The sequence below is a fragment of the Andrena cerasifolii genome, chromosome 6 (assembly GCF_050908995.1).
Source record: "Andrena cerasifolii isolate SP2316 chromosome 6, iyAndCera1_principal, whole genome shotgun sequence".
Classification (NCBI taxonomy): domain Eukaryota; kingdom Metazoa; phylum Arthropoda; class Insecta; order Hymenoptera; family Andrenidae; genus Andrena; species Andrena cerasifolii.
This window is the reverse complement of record NC_135123.1, coordinates 6274339-6291936: the sequence shown is the minus strand read 5'-3', so window position 1 is coordinate 6291936 and position 17598 is coordinate 6274339. Positions and strand designations below refer to the sequence as shown.

The following is a 17598-nucleotide window of genomic DNA, read 5'->3' as shown; positions in this document are numbered from 1 at the left end:
AGATTAAATTCTGAGTGCGCCGCTGCAGGAAATACTTCGCGGCCCACGGGTTGGGAATCACTGATCTATACAGGGGATTGGAGCAGATCAATCTTTTATTTGCTCCGCTCCTGCTCCGCTCCAGCTTCTTTTTTATTTAAAACAAAAATTCTTTTAATACTTTCAAACAGTGATCTTGCATTTGCAACAAACCCCATCTTTCTAGCTTTTCATTTTCATATAGAAAAAAAATCATAAAGAATGATTAATTTTCGGGCAAAGAAAGTACTACGGGGCTGCGAGGCCCTACGATATAATATTTTTTCAATGATGAAAGATTGAGCATTGTTATTTATTAAAAACATTTCATTCAGCTGCTCTTATAAAATGAAAGAAAATTCAAATAATGAAAAAAAAAAATTTTGGAGCAGTGGAGCAGTACAAATTCTAAAACTAAAAACTCCACTGCTCTGCGTTTCAGTTCCGAGCTCCGCTCCAACGCTCTGGATCTATACTCTACAATCTACATACTCAAACACGTAGCTTAGAATATCACATCATTGTTTATTACTCTTGTTACATTCGTCTATAAGGAACAGTAAGTAACTAACTAAGCGTGAATTGTCGGTGACACGCGGTAATCTCCGTTTCTATTTCATCTATTCCACTTCTACGTAACTTTAACAACGTAACGCAACTACGTAGTAACTGGCTCGACTGAAATCCATCGACAGTTTTGTACTGAGCCGCGTGAATTGGTAAAAAGTCCGCTCGGGGGAGCAAGCAGCAACAGAAAAATTCCGCGCACGTCGCAGCGTTCTCTTATCCGCGTCACTCGGTTACATAATCGAGACGTCGTTAATGCCATAGTTAGGATATGTTTCGGTCGGAGCAACGATACTCGTAAAGCGCGTGGAGAAACGGATGGACTTCAACTGTTTGGACAATTACTAAGTTCCTACGGCTCTGCGATTAATAATTAACACTCGACCGTCGTGTTTCGCGCTTTTAAAAATTTCGTTAAAAAACCTTGCTCGGTAATCTCAGTCTTATAAGTGTGCGGCCGCGCACGTTCACACAGTTACACCCTACTCTCTCTCTCTTTCGCCTTCCGCTCTGTCACGAGTATCGTCGCCGTGCTCCATTGTCAGACGCAATCATTGTCGCACGAAAACTCGCGGAAGTTAATTTCAAACGGTAAGTGCCATCCACGTAACAGATTCGAGCCCGTTCGGGGATCCCTTATTCCCCTAGTTGTTTCCGAAATTTTGGAAGAAACGATAAAGGAAATCGAGAAATCGTACAAAGAAATATCATCATTTCTATGCTACGACTGGAGCATGTACACCTGAAGGAAGCACGCAATGGGCGAAAATATGTTGATGGCGATAGAAAGATTCATTCTCGTTCATTATTGTTTTTCCTGTGTGTTTAAACAGGATGGCGTTTCAAAGCTTATCGCTTATATTGCCCAAGGGAACATAGCCCCACCTTTTTTGCCCTCCTCTCTCTCTCCTCCGGGTCCCAGCAGCAGCAGCGCACCGCGAGAAAAGTGGTCACCCATCTTTCCCCAGTACACCGCCCGCGATGCTTAACTTCGGTGATCTAACGAAACCGGTGTTTTCCATCGCGGCCACCGCCGCTGGTGCGGTAGAAAGATAAAGATATAGTTTGACAATCTACGCGAGCATTCCGTCAACCAATCCCGAGAGAGAGACAGAGAGTACCCAAACTATATCTTCACCTTTCTACCGTCATCTGCATTGTCGCCCATTACATGGTTCCTTCAGGCGTGCATGCCTAAGCGTCTAAGGCTACGACTGCACACGAGCGTGGTCCAGCGTGCGATTAAACGAGTAAGAAGTGATATCTACCGTACGACTATTTCCACGCTACATTGTCCAACGCCTCTGCTCGAGTTTACAAATAATAAACGGCAAGTAGCGGAGGATTGAAGAAGGATCGAGATAAGTAAAGGTATCGCATTTATTGTCAATGTTGACTATTAGTGCCCTGCAAAGACGACGAAACTGATGGAGCCAGGAGTAAACCTCGCGCTTGGGACACGCACGTGCGACGCTCTGTGCGAGACATGCTACCAGAAGTGCACGCGTTCCGTTCGAGAGCGGCAACACTACACGCCGTTCGAGCACCCCTAAACGTGACAATCCTCAAGACGGCATTCTCATTTTATACGATAAGGATTAAACGTAGCGCCGGCCGCCTGTATCGTCGCGCCGGAGGCATTAGCATTCACGCGCGAAGCCAATCTCACCTAACAACGAGTTATTGCTTTCACGACATCTCCGCTCGAGTAGATTCTGGGCGGACAGCAGACCTGTCGCGCGCAGTCTACTTAACAATTTATATATCGCGGCCACAAATGTGTCGCCGAGCGGTGTCCAGCTGCTCGACGATCGTCGATGTTAATTAGCATCTGGGGGATTATCAGTTCTACGGATTTAAAGAAGACACAGCCGACACCGCGACACATTTCTGACGTTCTGGTTTGGTTGTTGCTGGACTAGATAACAGGCGCGATGCTCGCGGCATCTAAACTACTTTCTCTCGAGCAACTGGGGCGGAGATTAAATCTTTGATTGACTTTCAATCATTAAAAACTGACGGTAAGCCTCTACGGCTCAGAGATATCCTATATCACTCGTATTACTTTGGTAACCGATGTTACGCGTTAAGATGCTGGCTCGAGGGATCCGCAACAACCGTGCGACGAGCTGCTCCGCTCTCGAGTAAAAGTAAAATTAAAGATTACTCGACGCAGCGTTGTCGCGAATCCCTCGAAACATTTACACCGCGTCTCTTTTCCTTTCCCTACCTACGCATGCATTCGATATGAATATTCGCATTCCACGACTGAAAACACCTTCCGCCGCGTGCTGTACAATAATCCTTATTATTACCACGATATACATATATAGGCGATTCGTATCACGAGCAAGTAACTCGAAATGAACGAACGATTGAACGGAAACGGTTCGAGACAGAAATCCAATGGATCAGAATTAAGAGCTCTCCGCGATATAAATATTAAGTTGCTGTACATTCGCATAAACGCTGTTCTGTCGAGAAGCTTACAGAGAGATTGATCGCCTGATACATGGTGGAAGCATTCTACCGTAAAAGTGAGGACCTTGCAGTAAGAGGGGCCATCTTCACCGACTTCGAGTGAATAAGAAAAAACTGCTTATAAAATTATTGCTTCGACTTAATGTTAAAAAAAAGGAATACTAATTGAAAAATATCTATTTTCACGTAATAAGTATTATTGAGTATCTACTTAGCCAGTTGATAAGTTTTTATTTCTACTTCTGGCGTGAATATATTCTATAAAAAGAATATTAAATAAAAAATAATTGAAAATAATAAAAATACTAATATTAATAATATATAATAGAGTATTAATATTTCTAATTTTGCACCCAACGATGTAGATTTTTTTGCACACAAAAATGGAGTTGCACCCCTCTCGCTGCAAGATCCTCAAATGTCTCGATCTCGCATAGCACGGTATTTAAACGTGGCATTTACGCAACGGCGGATATAAAAGCAAACTCCGTTGATGATTTGTGGCGAGCCTGAGTCACGTTACATCGTTTAAAAATGCATATCCATCGCTCATGTATCAGACTTACCCTCAGGCACGCACGGAAAGCAAACGTTCAGTAGAGCGAAACGGAAGAATACGCGGGACATTGTACTCTTCCCATCACGATCCTCTTACCTCTTGCCATAACGTCTCTCAACTGACTTCCAACTGAACTATCTTTGTCGCGCTAATTCGGCTAATTGGTCATTGGCCTCCAGGGTACGTACTAATTGTCGTAACAACTAAAACCTAAATATCAATATATACAATATAAAATAACTATTAATGTCCTGCCACACAGAGCCATACCTTTGCAACAAAGCTGGCCGTGCGCACTCCTCCCTCCGACCGCTACTAGAGAAGACCAGCGTTTTTACCTTCTCCTTAACCGATAGAAAAGAAAAGTCATCGCTACGCTGACCGTACTTTACAATACTTCAGGCACTGAATCACTTTGTCACATTACTCCTTAATGCATCCCGCCTCGATGCCGCTCGGGCGGCCAGATCGAGCCGGGGGTTCCCTCCTTGGTGCAGTCCCGCGAACATCATACTATTTGCTGTTTCAATTTAACGAGGTTCGTCTCGCCGTAGAGCTTCAAATCCAGCCCCACGCTGGGCTCGTTCTTCTTCGTCTGCGTGTGCCAGGCCAGCACCCTGGTGCAGTTCTCGGCGAGGAATTCGATGTCCTTCGGCTCGAGCGGCGCGAGGCTCTTCAGGAAGCCGTCCTCCTCGTAGCCGGCCTTGAACGGCATCGTCGCGTTCGGCCTCTGCAGCAGGAACTTGACGCTGACGGCGAACCCGGCCATGTCGACCGGGAACTTCCGCCCGGCGATCCAGCCGTCGTAGAACCCGACGAACTTCCCGTCCTTGATGATGGGCGAGCTCAGGCCGAACTTCGTGCACAGGCCCACGGGGAACATCGACACGCTCCTCGTCTTGCGGATCTGAAATGTTTACAAACTTCTTGAATCTAAGATTCGAACGAAGACGCCCGGTTTGTCCAGTGAAATTAGACGGAAGTCTGCCCAATCTACGGAATAATTTACTTGGTCGTTTTAAACAATATGTCCAAAGTCCCCGTCGATCCAACCGCCGCTAAAATTTGTACAGAGGGTTGAAAAGACAACAACTGTTTTTCGCGAATATCTCGTTATCTAGCAACTTTGCGACTAAAATAGTTATTATACAATTTATAGCTTAGGAAATTGTCTATAAAAAAGGTCGTATGAGTTTTTTTCGTAGGAGTAACCATTTTTACGTATGTCGAGTTACCAAGTTTCAACCCCCATACTTTTGACAAGGGAAGATTCCGAACCCGGAAATTCAAAAAATTATGAAACTCTGTAAATATGTAGAGGAAGTCCTCCTGAGTACAACGCAATTTCGTTTGCTCCCAAAATTCACCCCAAGAGGGTGCAATTGATCCCTGAAAATCCTTTCTTTTCGTTTCTCGATAATTTGCCAAATGATAGTCCTAATTAAAAGAAGTAACTTTTTCCTGAACACTTTTTTTCTATCTCCTACAGTTCGCGAGTAATAATACAAAATAAAAAAAAATTCAGGGGTCAATTGCACCCTCTTGGGGTGAATTTTGGGTGCAAACGAAATTGCGTTGTACTCAGGAAGACATCCCCCACATATTTACAAAGATTCATAATTTTTTGAACTTCCGGGTTCGAGAGATCTTCCCTTGTGAAAAGTATGGGGGTTGAAACTTGGTAACTGGACATACGTAAAAATGGTTACTCCTACGAAAAAAACTCATACGACCTTTCTTGTAGAGAATTTCCTAAGCTATAAATTGTATAATAACTATTTTTGCCGCAAAACTGCTAGATAACGAGATATCCGCGAAAAACAGTTGTTTCTTCAACCCTCTATACAATTTTTAGCGGCGGTCAGATCGATGGGGACTTTTGGCATGTTATTTAAAACGACCAAGTAAATGCCTACACCAAAACTTAGCTTCGTGGGAATTATTCCAAAGACAGATCCTAATTTCACTGGACTACGAGTCTTCGGGTGCTTAGCAGAGTTGCCAGGCGATTCCCTACGCGTTGGGAAGACCTATGGTGCCGGACAGAAGTATTGGAAGACCCTTTAAAACAGAATACTCGTCCCTGCTTATGTAATTTAAAAACTACCCCTGAAGAAGGGCCATTCTAATGCACATGTACGTGCATATGTATCGACGCAAGCAGCTTAGCGCGCGCATGGAGCAGGCATTCGGCCTACCTCGTCGAAGAGGGCTATGTCGTACGTATTATCGTCGTCGGCGAAGTAGAAGACACCGGTGGTCGCGTTCGCCCTGATCCACTGCAATCCTCGGTTCCTGTTCGACACGCCCCTCGGCTTGGCGCCTTTCTTCTGCTTGTACTTCTCGGGCATGGGAGCTGCGAGTGATGCAAGGAGAAAGGGTCAACCACGCGGGAGACTAATCTGCAGCATCTCGCTTATCGGACTAAAAGAATTACCAGTGAGGTGCTCGAACTTCAACCCCGTCCGCGCCAACAACGCGGTGACCTGTTTGGTGGCCACAGTCGCGTCCTCGATCACCAGCCAGTGGACGTTCCTCACCAGCATGAGGGTGTGCGACATCCTGGTCAGCTCCGGGATCTGCTCCGGCCTGCGATAAGTGGGCGTGATTATGTACAGCGGCTCCGCGGTGCCCGCGGACTTATTCGAAGGCTGCTGCGCCGCCGCCACGCTCTGGACCGTGGGTGGTGGTCGCTGGATCTTGGAGCCGTTCTCGGAGACGTAGAAGGTATTCTTGTTCAAGTGATTCAGCAGCTCCTGGACCAGCAACGCCGCCACGTCTGGACTCAGCCCGTTTGTTTCTTGAACCCTGCGCACCGCGCTCTTGATCTACAAATAGAGAAGGCGTTCTGAGAACCCGGTTACACGCGGGCCTCCGGAGGCTTGCCGCCAGAATTGGGCATTATCCGAATGAACTTTTATTAGAATAATTTCGAATAAGAATTGCGACTAAAAAATTAAAACCGATTTCTAAATAACTAAAGAATAAAAAATAATTTTGTCCTTTATTTAATCTACGATTATGAATTTTTTATGTCGGCGCCTCATTATTTGCAGTGTAAATTTGGCGTCGACTTAAAAAAATTCATGGTCGTAGATTAATTACAGGAAAAAATTATTTTTTACTTTTTAGACCATTTTTATATTTTAGAAGTCTGTTTTAATTTTGTTTGATTTTTTACTTTTTAATTATTTAAGTTACATAATTACATTTATTTAAAAAAAATACGAGTAGGCCTACAAAAAGAGCTGCTGGTATAAAAAGAACCATTTAATAGAAATGGAAGAATTCGGAAGAGTCCAGAAATAAGCGACTTGAAAAAGTGAGAATAAGGATGTCTTAAGTTCGTTATATGGGGTCTACAACTGAACGCGTGGGAATACTCTAAAATGCGAGAATACATGAAATACAAATTATGTAATTAGGTGAAGTTTGAATTAACCAGTACTGGCAAAGTATTGAGCCAATATTGATGCAGTGTAGGATGGGACCACCGGGGCATAGCCGTCTTTTGAATAAAAAAAAAATCATCAAAATCGGTCCATATGCTGAGGAGTTATGCACGAAGAAACATTAAAAAAAAAGTACATTACTGGTCGAATCTATAACCTCCTCCTTTTTGAAGTCGGTTAAAAATGAAGTTATTCAAATAAAACCCAACTCTGCTTACCATCTCCTCCGTGAACGTGGACGTCCTCGCGTAGCTCTCCACTTCGTCCTGCGACAGCGCGCGGGCCTCTTCCGCGGACCCGCCGGTGTTGAAGTCGGTCAGCTGATCGAAACGGACCCCGGTGGACAGATGATATTGGTAGAACACCACGAGCACACCTATCAACGCTATCACCCCCATCTTCATGGATGGCTTCATCATACTACCAGCACCTGTGAATCAAACGGATAGTCAGTCCCGGGTGTAGCGATACCTCAGAGTCCGCCGCCAGATGGCCTCTCGACTGTCGCGCTCTCTCGCTAGTGCTCCCTCGTCTACACTTTCGTATATATACAGGTTTCGTCAAATCGCCTAACATCCCAGCGTCTAAAGCAGTCTTTACCGATGAGTCCCACTAGCAGGCCCATGATGAAACGCAACTAACTTCTTTCTCGTTCCCTTACCTTTCACTCACTCTCAACCCCCGCCAAACCGGGGTAGAATCGCTGCACGCGGGGCTGCTGTGTGCACGTTTAAAGTGATTAATTATATTCCACCGCTAACAAGAAAAGAAATTAAATTCTTCAGGGGGATACCTTGCTATAAAAATAACAGCCGACCCCGAAAGATAACGCGTTAATTACGCTCGCTGGACGGAGCTTAATGAACGCGAACGGCTGAAATTGGGAAGCGTTTGGACCAAAGTTGTAAAGGGAAACGATAAGAGATACGCGCTTCCGGCGATACTCCTTTGTGACGATAGTGGGGGGTGTTGACGTTGTTAACTCTTAAACAAAAAGAGTACGTGATATTTTCTCTTCCTTCGAAGGCTGCTGAAACGTAAACGTTGCTGTTGTACCACCGAGAATCCAAAAACACGGGCACACGTTTCGCAAGCGGTTGACCGCCAACGTGGTTTGAGGAAGCGCGAATAAAAAAGTCTTCCTCCCTGCTCGGTAATAAGAATCGAGAAAACATATAGTGGGAATCTCGTTCAATAGCGGAATAAAATAGAAACCCAAGTACTTTCTCCGTAATCTACAACGGTAAATTGTACTTTTACACCTATCCAAATATTAATCTGAAGTGGCTTGATCGAATACTAGCTTAAAACGTATCCGGCGTTGCCCAGATAAAACTTTCATTACCTGCCACATAGTATCAAGGGGGTGAAATAGGGGGAGGGATGTCCAGATTTTCATGGTAGCCTATATGTTCCACAGTGTTTAAAGAGTAATTACGCAATATTTGATTCAGATCGGTTAAAAAAATCCGGATAAAAAGTATCCTATATGCTAATCCCGATCCTAGACTACGTGTGTACAAAAATTCAGAAAGATCCGTTGGGTAGTTACGATGTGATTGAGTGACATACATCAAAACATCCCAACACACACTTTCGCATTTATTATATTAGTAGAATTAGCAGTATTTGTGGTCATATACTGTTTTCATACAAAACGTTATGACCCTTTAACGTAGTTCAGGCGTTTAGTAATGTGTACAGTATTTCTCGCTTCTTTCTTGCCGAGAGTGCGGTGAGATGGAGCGATAGTGGGTCGGAGTTCGTGGAAACGCTCACGTACGTCGCGCACACGAGGGACGGAATATCAGGCGTCCGAGAGACGGAGCGAGACAAAGTATCAACGCGTCGTCTGTCTCGTACAGTTCGCCGCTCGCTTTCTCACTCCCTCTGACGCGCTTTCGTCCCACCTCGCCACCGTCTTCGCGGGACGGGAGTGAGACACATGTAGTGGGGATAGCGGCCGCGTAGGTCTGGCCGGGTTTTGGCGAGTACATGTATACTGCATACTTCTTCTCCTACAGGAACTGCGCAGTGAATCGGGATAAAAACTATCCTGTGCGTTATTCCCGGTTCTAGACTACATGTATACCAAATTTCAGTAAGATCCGTTGCGTAGTTACGACGTGATTGAATGACAAACATCCAAACACGCTTTCGCATTTATTATATTAGTAGGATTAGTAGGATTCTTCCATACCCCGTGGATTATACAGAATTTTAGTGTTACCGATCGATGCGCTATCAAGAACGGACATATCGCGAGCAGTGAAAATAATTTACCGACAGTTGTGTAACGTCTCGCGTCGCGATGACACCGCGAATTAAATTTTGACGATCCCTTCGAAATATATTAAACAAGAGCACGCGAAATATTCTAGCGGCTCATGGAGCTGCGTGAATTCCTAGGGAATTACTTCTACCGAAAGATTTGTGGCACGGCTGCAGGGGCGTTTGAAAGGGAGCGGAGGGGGGAGAGGCGTCAGTGGCGGTAACGTTCGCCAAATAAAGCGAAACGTTTTCCACGATGAGTTTAACATTAACGAAAAGGAACTGCGATATGCAGAGGCGATAAGAGAACCAATAGACTGTTTGTGATAGAGACTTAGAGCATATAAGCATGCAGGAACCATGCAATGGGCGAAAATGTAGACGGCGGTAGAAAGAGAAAGATACACATTGGGGACAGCCTCTCTCTTTCTATATAGTGCCAGGGACGGCAGTGTTTTTCTTTTGGTGTTAGAAAGAGAGAGGCTGTCCCCAATGTGTACCTTTCTCTTTCTACCGCCGTCTACATTTTCGCCCATTGCATGCTTCCTCCGCGTTTATACGCTCTAAGGATAGAGGCGACTAGGTTTTTCCGTCGCGAGAACCTGCGTCCACTGTTAGAGCGGATAGTGCGGCATTAAATGGACGAAAGCGAAATAATCAATATTCAATTCTAATCCAGTTATCTTATGTAATTATTAGCCCGTAAATAAGGAATATGAATGTTAAAATATAATACAAAAAAAAAAACTGCTACTCGGCAAGCATATACAAAATCTTTACCTATATGTAACTTCAGAATACGATAATTTTCACGTGAAAAAATAATGCTTCTATCGGATTTATTCAAAATTTTGGGGACAGTTACGCGAAAACCCTGCTTAAGTAAGAATTTAACTTATGCACCTTATACAAAATTAATATACAGGCTGTATCAAATGAGGTTCGTTTTGAATAAACCCGTTAGAAGCATTATTTTTTCACGTGAAAATTATCTTATTCTGATGTTGCATATAGGTAAAGATTTTGTACACGCTTGTCGACTACTCCGTTGTTTAAAAAAGCTGAATACGTATATGAACTTATCAAGCACCGCAATACCTGAAATAATCGAGCTACCTGACACGACCGCGCTACCCGAAGTAATCGGGCTACACGACACAGTCGGAGTACCCGTGGGCCCGTCGGTCCCGGGCCCCCGTTCGAGCCCGCCCGACTGTACCCGATCCAACCGGGGCCCGAAAAGTCGGGTACCCGCACACCTCTAGTGACTGAGGACACTTGAGGATTGCACGGATGCTTCTGCAGTCTTTCCAGCACGGTGTGTCAACGTACGACTGGAATGGATATATAAATTAAATCCACTCTTATCTGCGTTGTATACATTACTTGGACTGTGCGTAGCGACGTATGGCTTTACCTGATTTACGAATTCGGAGAAAGTTAAATGTAAATGTTGCTTGTCTCGCTGCGCGGAACGGCTGACGGATTTCGTAACTTTTCTCGAAACGACGTTGTGTACTTTTTTGAAACTCGTGATCCAGGCATGGCCAGCTTTGAATGTGGGAAGATTGACCTCCTCTCTTTTGCTTCTAGCGCCCATCTTCTTATATCAATGTCCATGTATCAACGAGCCCTGATCGATAGCAGCTTGAAATTTGCCAAACACATATTGCACGGTAGATAACAGCTGTTCTCTGCGTGTACCAACATTCGCCAACACTGATTCCCAGCGATACAATTATTGCTGAGCTGATTTATTAACTTTCCTGAGTTGATGTGTTGCACACTGCCGCGAGGTTTTCCATCTTTTGAGCCGCTTCTCCGTAACTCAGCAGCTCGAATTTTATCATTCAAATCTACGTTACCACTTTCACCTGGGACACACATCAACAAATTCATTGACAGTAAATTCTTCGTCTTCCTGGATATTATTGTCTTGAACAAACTCACATTCTTGGGGTCGCGCTAGATCTTCAAATTCTAGGGTCGTAACATAGTCGGTTGTGAATGAAACGTCATTCTTACTAGTGTTCCTGATTTCTCCATATCTTTTTGTTTCTCGAGAAATCAGAAATGAATTTGTATTTGTATTTCCTGTGTTATTTACACAGGATGGCGTGTTTCAAGCATTTTGCTTATATTGTCCAACGAACCATTAGTCATTCCATTTTTCCCTCCTCTCTCCTTCGGATCCCAGCAGCAGCAGCGCACCGGGAGAAAAAGTGGTCCCCCCGCGTTCACCCATCTTTCCCCAGCACACCGCCCCGTGACGTTTAACTTCGGTGATCTAACGAGAACCGATGTATTCATCACGGCTACGGCCGCTGGTAATCAGAAATGAGATCACATTTCTTGAGAATTCTCTAGAAATTGAAAAAAATATTGGAAAAATTATATTTTTGGAATAATTTTGATAATATTTATGAAAACACACAAGAAAACTTTAACTAAATGATTATTCCTGTCTAATTTATACAAAACTTGTGTAAATGAAAAAATAGATATTAAATATAATTGGTAAATTTATTTACTTAATACAAAATTTGTACAAACCGAAACATTACTTTTTGGTTTTAAAATTTATTTTTAAATAGCACAATGCGCCTAATGCAGCTTCAGCGAATCTGTTTCTTTTTTGTGGCAAAATCTGTTACTTTTATATTTTGACGTTATATATATCTTATCTTGGCTGTTAAATGAAAAAATGCGTCTTTTGACCCTTTTGGAAGAAATTCTGGATCGTGCAAAAATTTTATACGGGATACAATAGTCTTATCTCCTCTTTTCTATATTTCTTCTTTAATAGCCACAGGAAACTCATTAGGTACTCAATTCGGTATACAATTTTTCTAAATTTTTAAATAAGAATTTAAGAGCACCTTCGGCACTTAATAATGTCGAATCTTCTGTACTGTGATTTTCTATTGGAATTCATATAGGTTCTAATGTTATTAACAAGATGTATTATAAATGGCAGATGTGTTTATACGTTCGCGATTAACTAGTAATACATTCATTTACGAAAATAAATGAGACTTATAATATTTCCCCTAAGCTTAAGTTTCTCGAGAAATTATAGTATTTCTGGAGAAATAAGAAATAAGCAATTATAAAATTTCTCGAGAGGAAAACACTAATTCTTATTATCAACTATTATGGTACGTGTAATCTCTGATAATTCGGAGACGGCGGTATTCAGATCAGTTATCAGTAAATTAATTACCCGGATTTCCGCGCACCATTTTATAACTTGTACCTACTGCTTTCAGTTAAAAGAATGCCAGTGGCAACGAGTATGAAGTTGAGCTGCGAAAACTTGGTATTTATAATGAGACAGAAAGATATGGATACAAGGATGTCTCGTGCACGATAAGTTCGTTTCATCAAAAAACCGCATGACTAGTTAATCTTATCTAATGCATTAACAAAGGGAACTTTACAAACAGTGAAGCGAAATTATCAATAATTAACCATACACCTGAAAGCATCTCGTGCTAAATGTATCTCGTGCAAAATAGATATGATAATTGTATCAACACTTTTATCAAACGATTAAATGTACCTTCTGCAAACAAATATGAATACCATTGAAAATAGCTGGATAAGCTCCTTTATTTTACGAGTAATAAATTATACATAATACACTTTAGCATCTTCGAATATTATCATATTTGTCACCGTCATGTATTGGGGCCTGGCGGCAAACGGAGGCGAGTCTTGTCATGCGGCTTGCTATGCGTTTGGGGCGCGCGGCCGTGCGCGCCGTGTGGCTCCATGGGCCGACGGTGCGTTGTGCGATTCATGTGCACGGTTGAATTCACAAAAAAAGAACACCCTATATTTTTTGTTATGTGAATGGAAAAATTATGAAAGATAACGTGAGGTAAAATTATTATTTTTTTTTTTAAAAACAAGTTTTTCATTTATTTTGTTGTAAGGCTGCCTCGAGTTCTCGAATATTCGAGTAGCTTGAAGTTCGGACCGCGCCGAGCCGAGTACCCGTAAAACCCGAGTAGCTCGAATTTTTTCGAGCCGCTCGAAAGAACCGAGAAACTCGATTTTTTTTAAGCGGCTCGAATATACTTGGAGCAGATCGAAATCTTCGAGCAGACTGTGTCGAGTAGCTTGAACGGTTTCGGACAATACGAATGTTTCGAATATTTTAGGTCACGAAGAAAACAGTGAGAAGAAAAGAAAGATAACGTAAAGAGAAGTGTACGAATACGTTAACAAATACAGAAAAAAAAATGAAAAAAAAGAAAGATTTTAATTTAGTATTTATTTTCAAAAGTTACAGAATATTTCCATTTACAGCTTACATTTTAATTATTCACGTTACTTATTGAGAACCATTATTTACATTCCCGTAGATGAACGTAACTTAAAAGGTACTCGACAGAGTTGGTTGCTCGAAAATTTCGAACTGCTCCAAGTATATTCGAGCCGCTCGAAAAAATTCAAGCTTCTCGATTCTTTCGAGCTACTCGGTTTTTACGGGTGCTTGGCTCGGCTCGGCTCACTTTTTCCGAGTACTCGAACAGTCAATTTAAATATTAATTAATTAATTAATATTTACTTATGTTCTAGATGGTATATGCTCTGTTTTATGTATATATCTTGTATATTAAGGGATTTCCCGTTAAATATAATAATAATAATAATAATAATAATAATAATAATAATAATAATAATAATAATAATAATAATAATAATTTGTTGGGGGTTGTTCCGTGGCGCTTATTGAAACATTTGGGGCTTTGCCCGCTCCGAAACATTTTTTTCTGTCTGTTGTACTTTGAGAGTTGTGCGCGGAGGGGGGGGGGTGCCAATTTGACTTTGGGGTTGGTTTTCGCCCCCTTGGGGGGCGATGGGGCACAAGTGGAACACGCCGTTGTTCTTATTTTGAGCCGCTCTAGGAACCCACAAAGTTGCGTTCCAATCGGTCGGTCCGGGTTCGCGGTGATCCCTTGTTAGCACAACTTTTAATACAGCAATGTGAATTATTACCACATCGTACGTATTCCATTATTTTCGTCCCAAATCCCCATTCAAGTGCCGTACTGTAAGGCACTCGAATTCGAATAAATTCAGACGCGCAGGCATCGCTCAACCAGGCAAGGTGAAACGTAGCTTCTAACGGAAACGCGTGTCTGCCGGGCTAAAGAAAACCGCGAATTTGTGGTGGCGACAGAAGTATAATTTTACAGCGCGATTGCCGCGGGAAATCTTCGCTCAGCCACGATGCACGGCTGTCGCAGACTTTTTCAGAATAAACGTGTTTCTTTTTTTTTTTTACAAATATCAGACTCTCTGCAATCTTATTTACAGCTGGAGTCGAAGGAATTGATGGTTCGCACTATACCGCGTCACTGTTTAAATTTTAAGCATCGATTGAAACGTTGAAGTCTTTAAGTATATCTCGCTTGCCGTGTAAAGAGGCGAGAACTATGGAAACAAGTTACCGCGTACATCGCGAAGTGGCTTCCCTGAGCAACGTGGTCGTCACGAACGCGCTAATCAATGAGAAATAATGCTCGGGAAATGAATCGTGCCTCACCTTATTTAATTAAGCCGCGTATCGACTACTTCCGCGCGTGACACTGCGAGAGCAAACCCGCTCGTGCTTGATCGGTTATTCGAACGGAGGCGATAATCTCGAGGGGTTGGGGTAACGAGAAGAAACGGCGAAAAACCGCTGAAAAACGGGTAAGCATATGTACTACAGGAGAGCGATAAGACGTTCCCATACTGATTAGTATCGCCGAGGATCAATTACCGATCAGACGTGATAAGCCACTCGCCTCAATTGCCGCAGTATCAGCTCGTTCCATCGTTAATGTAGGTCACGAAAACCTGCAATTCTCCGACCCTTTGTTAACCCTTTGAATCCGGTGGCGCCACCGAGTGCCGGCGAATTTCCATTTAGGTTCAGCGAACCTTTATCTATTGTCCCCTTAAAAGAACTCTCCAAAGAACGCTTCAAGCGTCCCTCAGACACTCTTCCCTCCCTTTCAGCTGCACTAGCAAAAGATTGCCACCATCCACCGTGACCGGGCCACTTCAACGATCATAACCTATTTCGCAACTATTTCCGTCCCGTCGCTCTCAACCAGCACCTCCCGCGAGGCGCTTCGCGTCATAGATACGATAATATTCGCAATTATCTTGGCACAGGTTTGCTCTCGGCGAGGCGAAAATCTAACGACCCAGTATCCGTCTCTAAAACACTCGAGAAATAATTTTAAACCCCATCTCTTTCAGAGCCGATGCTCGCGCACGTTTCCTTAACGGTTCGCCTACATCCCCCGTCGACGGTTAACGAACCACACAGAAGCATGGTCGATAAAAGAAAATAAACAGAGATGTCTTTCAGCTACGCGTATATTTAGCAAGGAAAAAACGCCGGCGATTCTCTTCTCGTCAGCGATTCCGTATAACCTCGCGGGATCGATATATCCCGCGATTTCGGTGCTCGTATCGAACCAACAAATAACGTCGCGCAGCGAGAAGCCCCCCCCTCCCCTGCCCGCCGTTAGCACAACACAATTAGTACGCACCTGATAATCGGCGTTCATGCTCCACTCTCCAGCCACGATCGTGTTCTGCCTCGTTTACGTAGCTCGCGGCAGGATCGCGCGCGTGCCACGGGAAACGAATCTACGTCCGTCAAGGTATCACGGTCATTTCGCGTGATTAACGACCGCGCTGAATCTCCGCTCGACGCTTGGCGACTGTTCTCCTCCGTGCGAGTTATCGCGGCCGACGAAACGCGCAACGCAAATCCTGCCGTTTCTCCATGATCCCCTCAGCGGCCGATCTCACCACCCTCGGATTTCTCTCGCAGGGTCCGCGCGACAATCCCCGTGGACGGTCTCGAGGGACGAGAGGGGGGCACCCCGCGACGCGGTATCAGTCGAGGACCGAGCATTCGCCGTTTCGACTTCACGATGTTCCATGGTATCACGAGCGCGTCCTAAATGACGGACGACGGAGGCACGTTCTCACTGGCATCGGCTGGGACGATTCTGCTCTGCGGCTCGGCATCACTGATCGTCGGTATCGCCGACCCCCGCAGCGCCACCGATCGTTCGTGGAACGTATTTTTAGCGAGCGGTTTCGCCTATCGAAACTCCGTTCTCTGTTTCTGGTTAGACGGGGCCGTGGGAAGCTTCCCGGTATCGAGTCGGCCGGATCGTTAGGCTGGGTCGCGTGTCCCGCCGCTTCTGTCGCCGAGGACCGACGGAAACACGATCGCGCTAGAACGACGACGCGATCCGACGCGACAGTTACCCGCCGCCGGTCGACACTGAACTAGCTTCCCGTCGCAGGCCCCTCGCGATATCCTGCCGTAGCGCTATATGCATGCACGTACATTCGCATAGCGCGACCCCCCACCAGGATTTCGTTTCAGCTGGCGCAGCAGCCGACGCTGTCACCACCGCTTCCGTGCGTGTGGCAAGCAAGCCCCGTGCTTGTGTGTGCGCCTCGCTGTGCACGCGCGCTCCACGGAATCACGTGGGAGAATGTGCTTGACGCAGAGGTAGGCGTTACTGATCAATCTCTGAAAACAGGTGCACCGCTTCCAGTCCTTCGATTAGATTGAATCAACAGTGTTAATGGATGTTGTAATTGATACGCAGCGAAGTGTCACTGGTAGAGTCGCGCGATTCATGATACGCCACCAGGCCTTGTCCCGCGATCTCATTCAACCGCTTGCAGCCCGAAGAATAAGTTACCATTCGAGTCATGTAATAGGGGCTTCGATTAACAGGCTATCGATTCCGCTGCCGGCTGCGTACTCACGCACGGAATTGCAAATTAGCCACGCACACACCACGGCGAATTAAAAGCACGCTCTCTCGGCCAGACGCCACGCGACTCCTCCGTCTCTCTCGCTCCAGCGCGGTCGCCGTTACACTCTCGCCTCGTCTATCCGCGCCCCCGGGTATTGATCCAGCTTTGCGATACCTACACACGCTGGGTATAGCGTTGCAAACGAGCACGGCTCTCGTCGAATCTCGCGGGGCGACCGTAAACCACGTTATCCGAAATTCCGGCTAGTCGTTTCCGAATGTTTTGCGCAGCGGTTTGAAGGGGAGACGCGTGCCGTTCCTTGGCGGTAGCGCGAAGGTCGTAGTAGGTAGGTAGGTCGTTTCTTTTTTTCTCGGCACACGGGTGGAGAGGTTGGTTTCGTATGCGCCGATCCAGTGCAACGAGAACTTGAGACGTAGAATGAGGAAGAGTGACCTG

At 44.7% G+C, this 17598-nt stretch overlaps 1 protein-coding gene across 1 annotated transcript; it reads right to left on the bottom strand.

The window, feature by feature from the left end:
• Positions 1–523: 523 nt before the first annotated feature.
• Positions 524–16679, bottom strand: Glcat-p (Glucuronyltransferase P). The gene is made up of 5 exons (XM_076815326.1): positions 15906–16679; positions 7296–7507; positions 6063–6453; positions 5824–5981; positions 524–4532 (listed from the first exon to the last, which is right to left on the bottom strand). The coding sequence occupies exons 2-5, from the start codon at positions 7494–7496 to the stop codon at positions 4134–4136; spliced, it is 1149 nt and encodes a 382-aa protein (XP_076671441.1). The 5' UTR covers positions 7497–7507; positions 15906–16679; the 3' UTR covers positions 524–4133.
• Between the last annotated feature and the right edge of the window lie 919 nt (positions 16680–17598).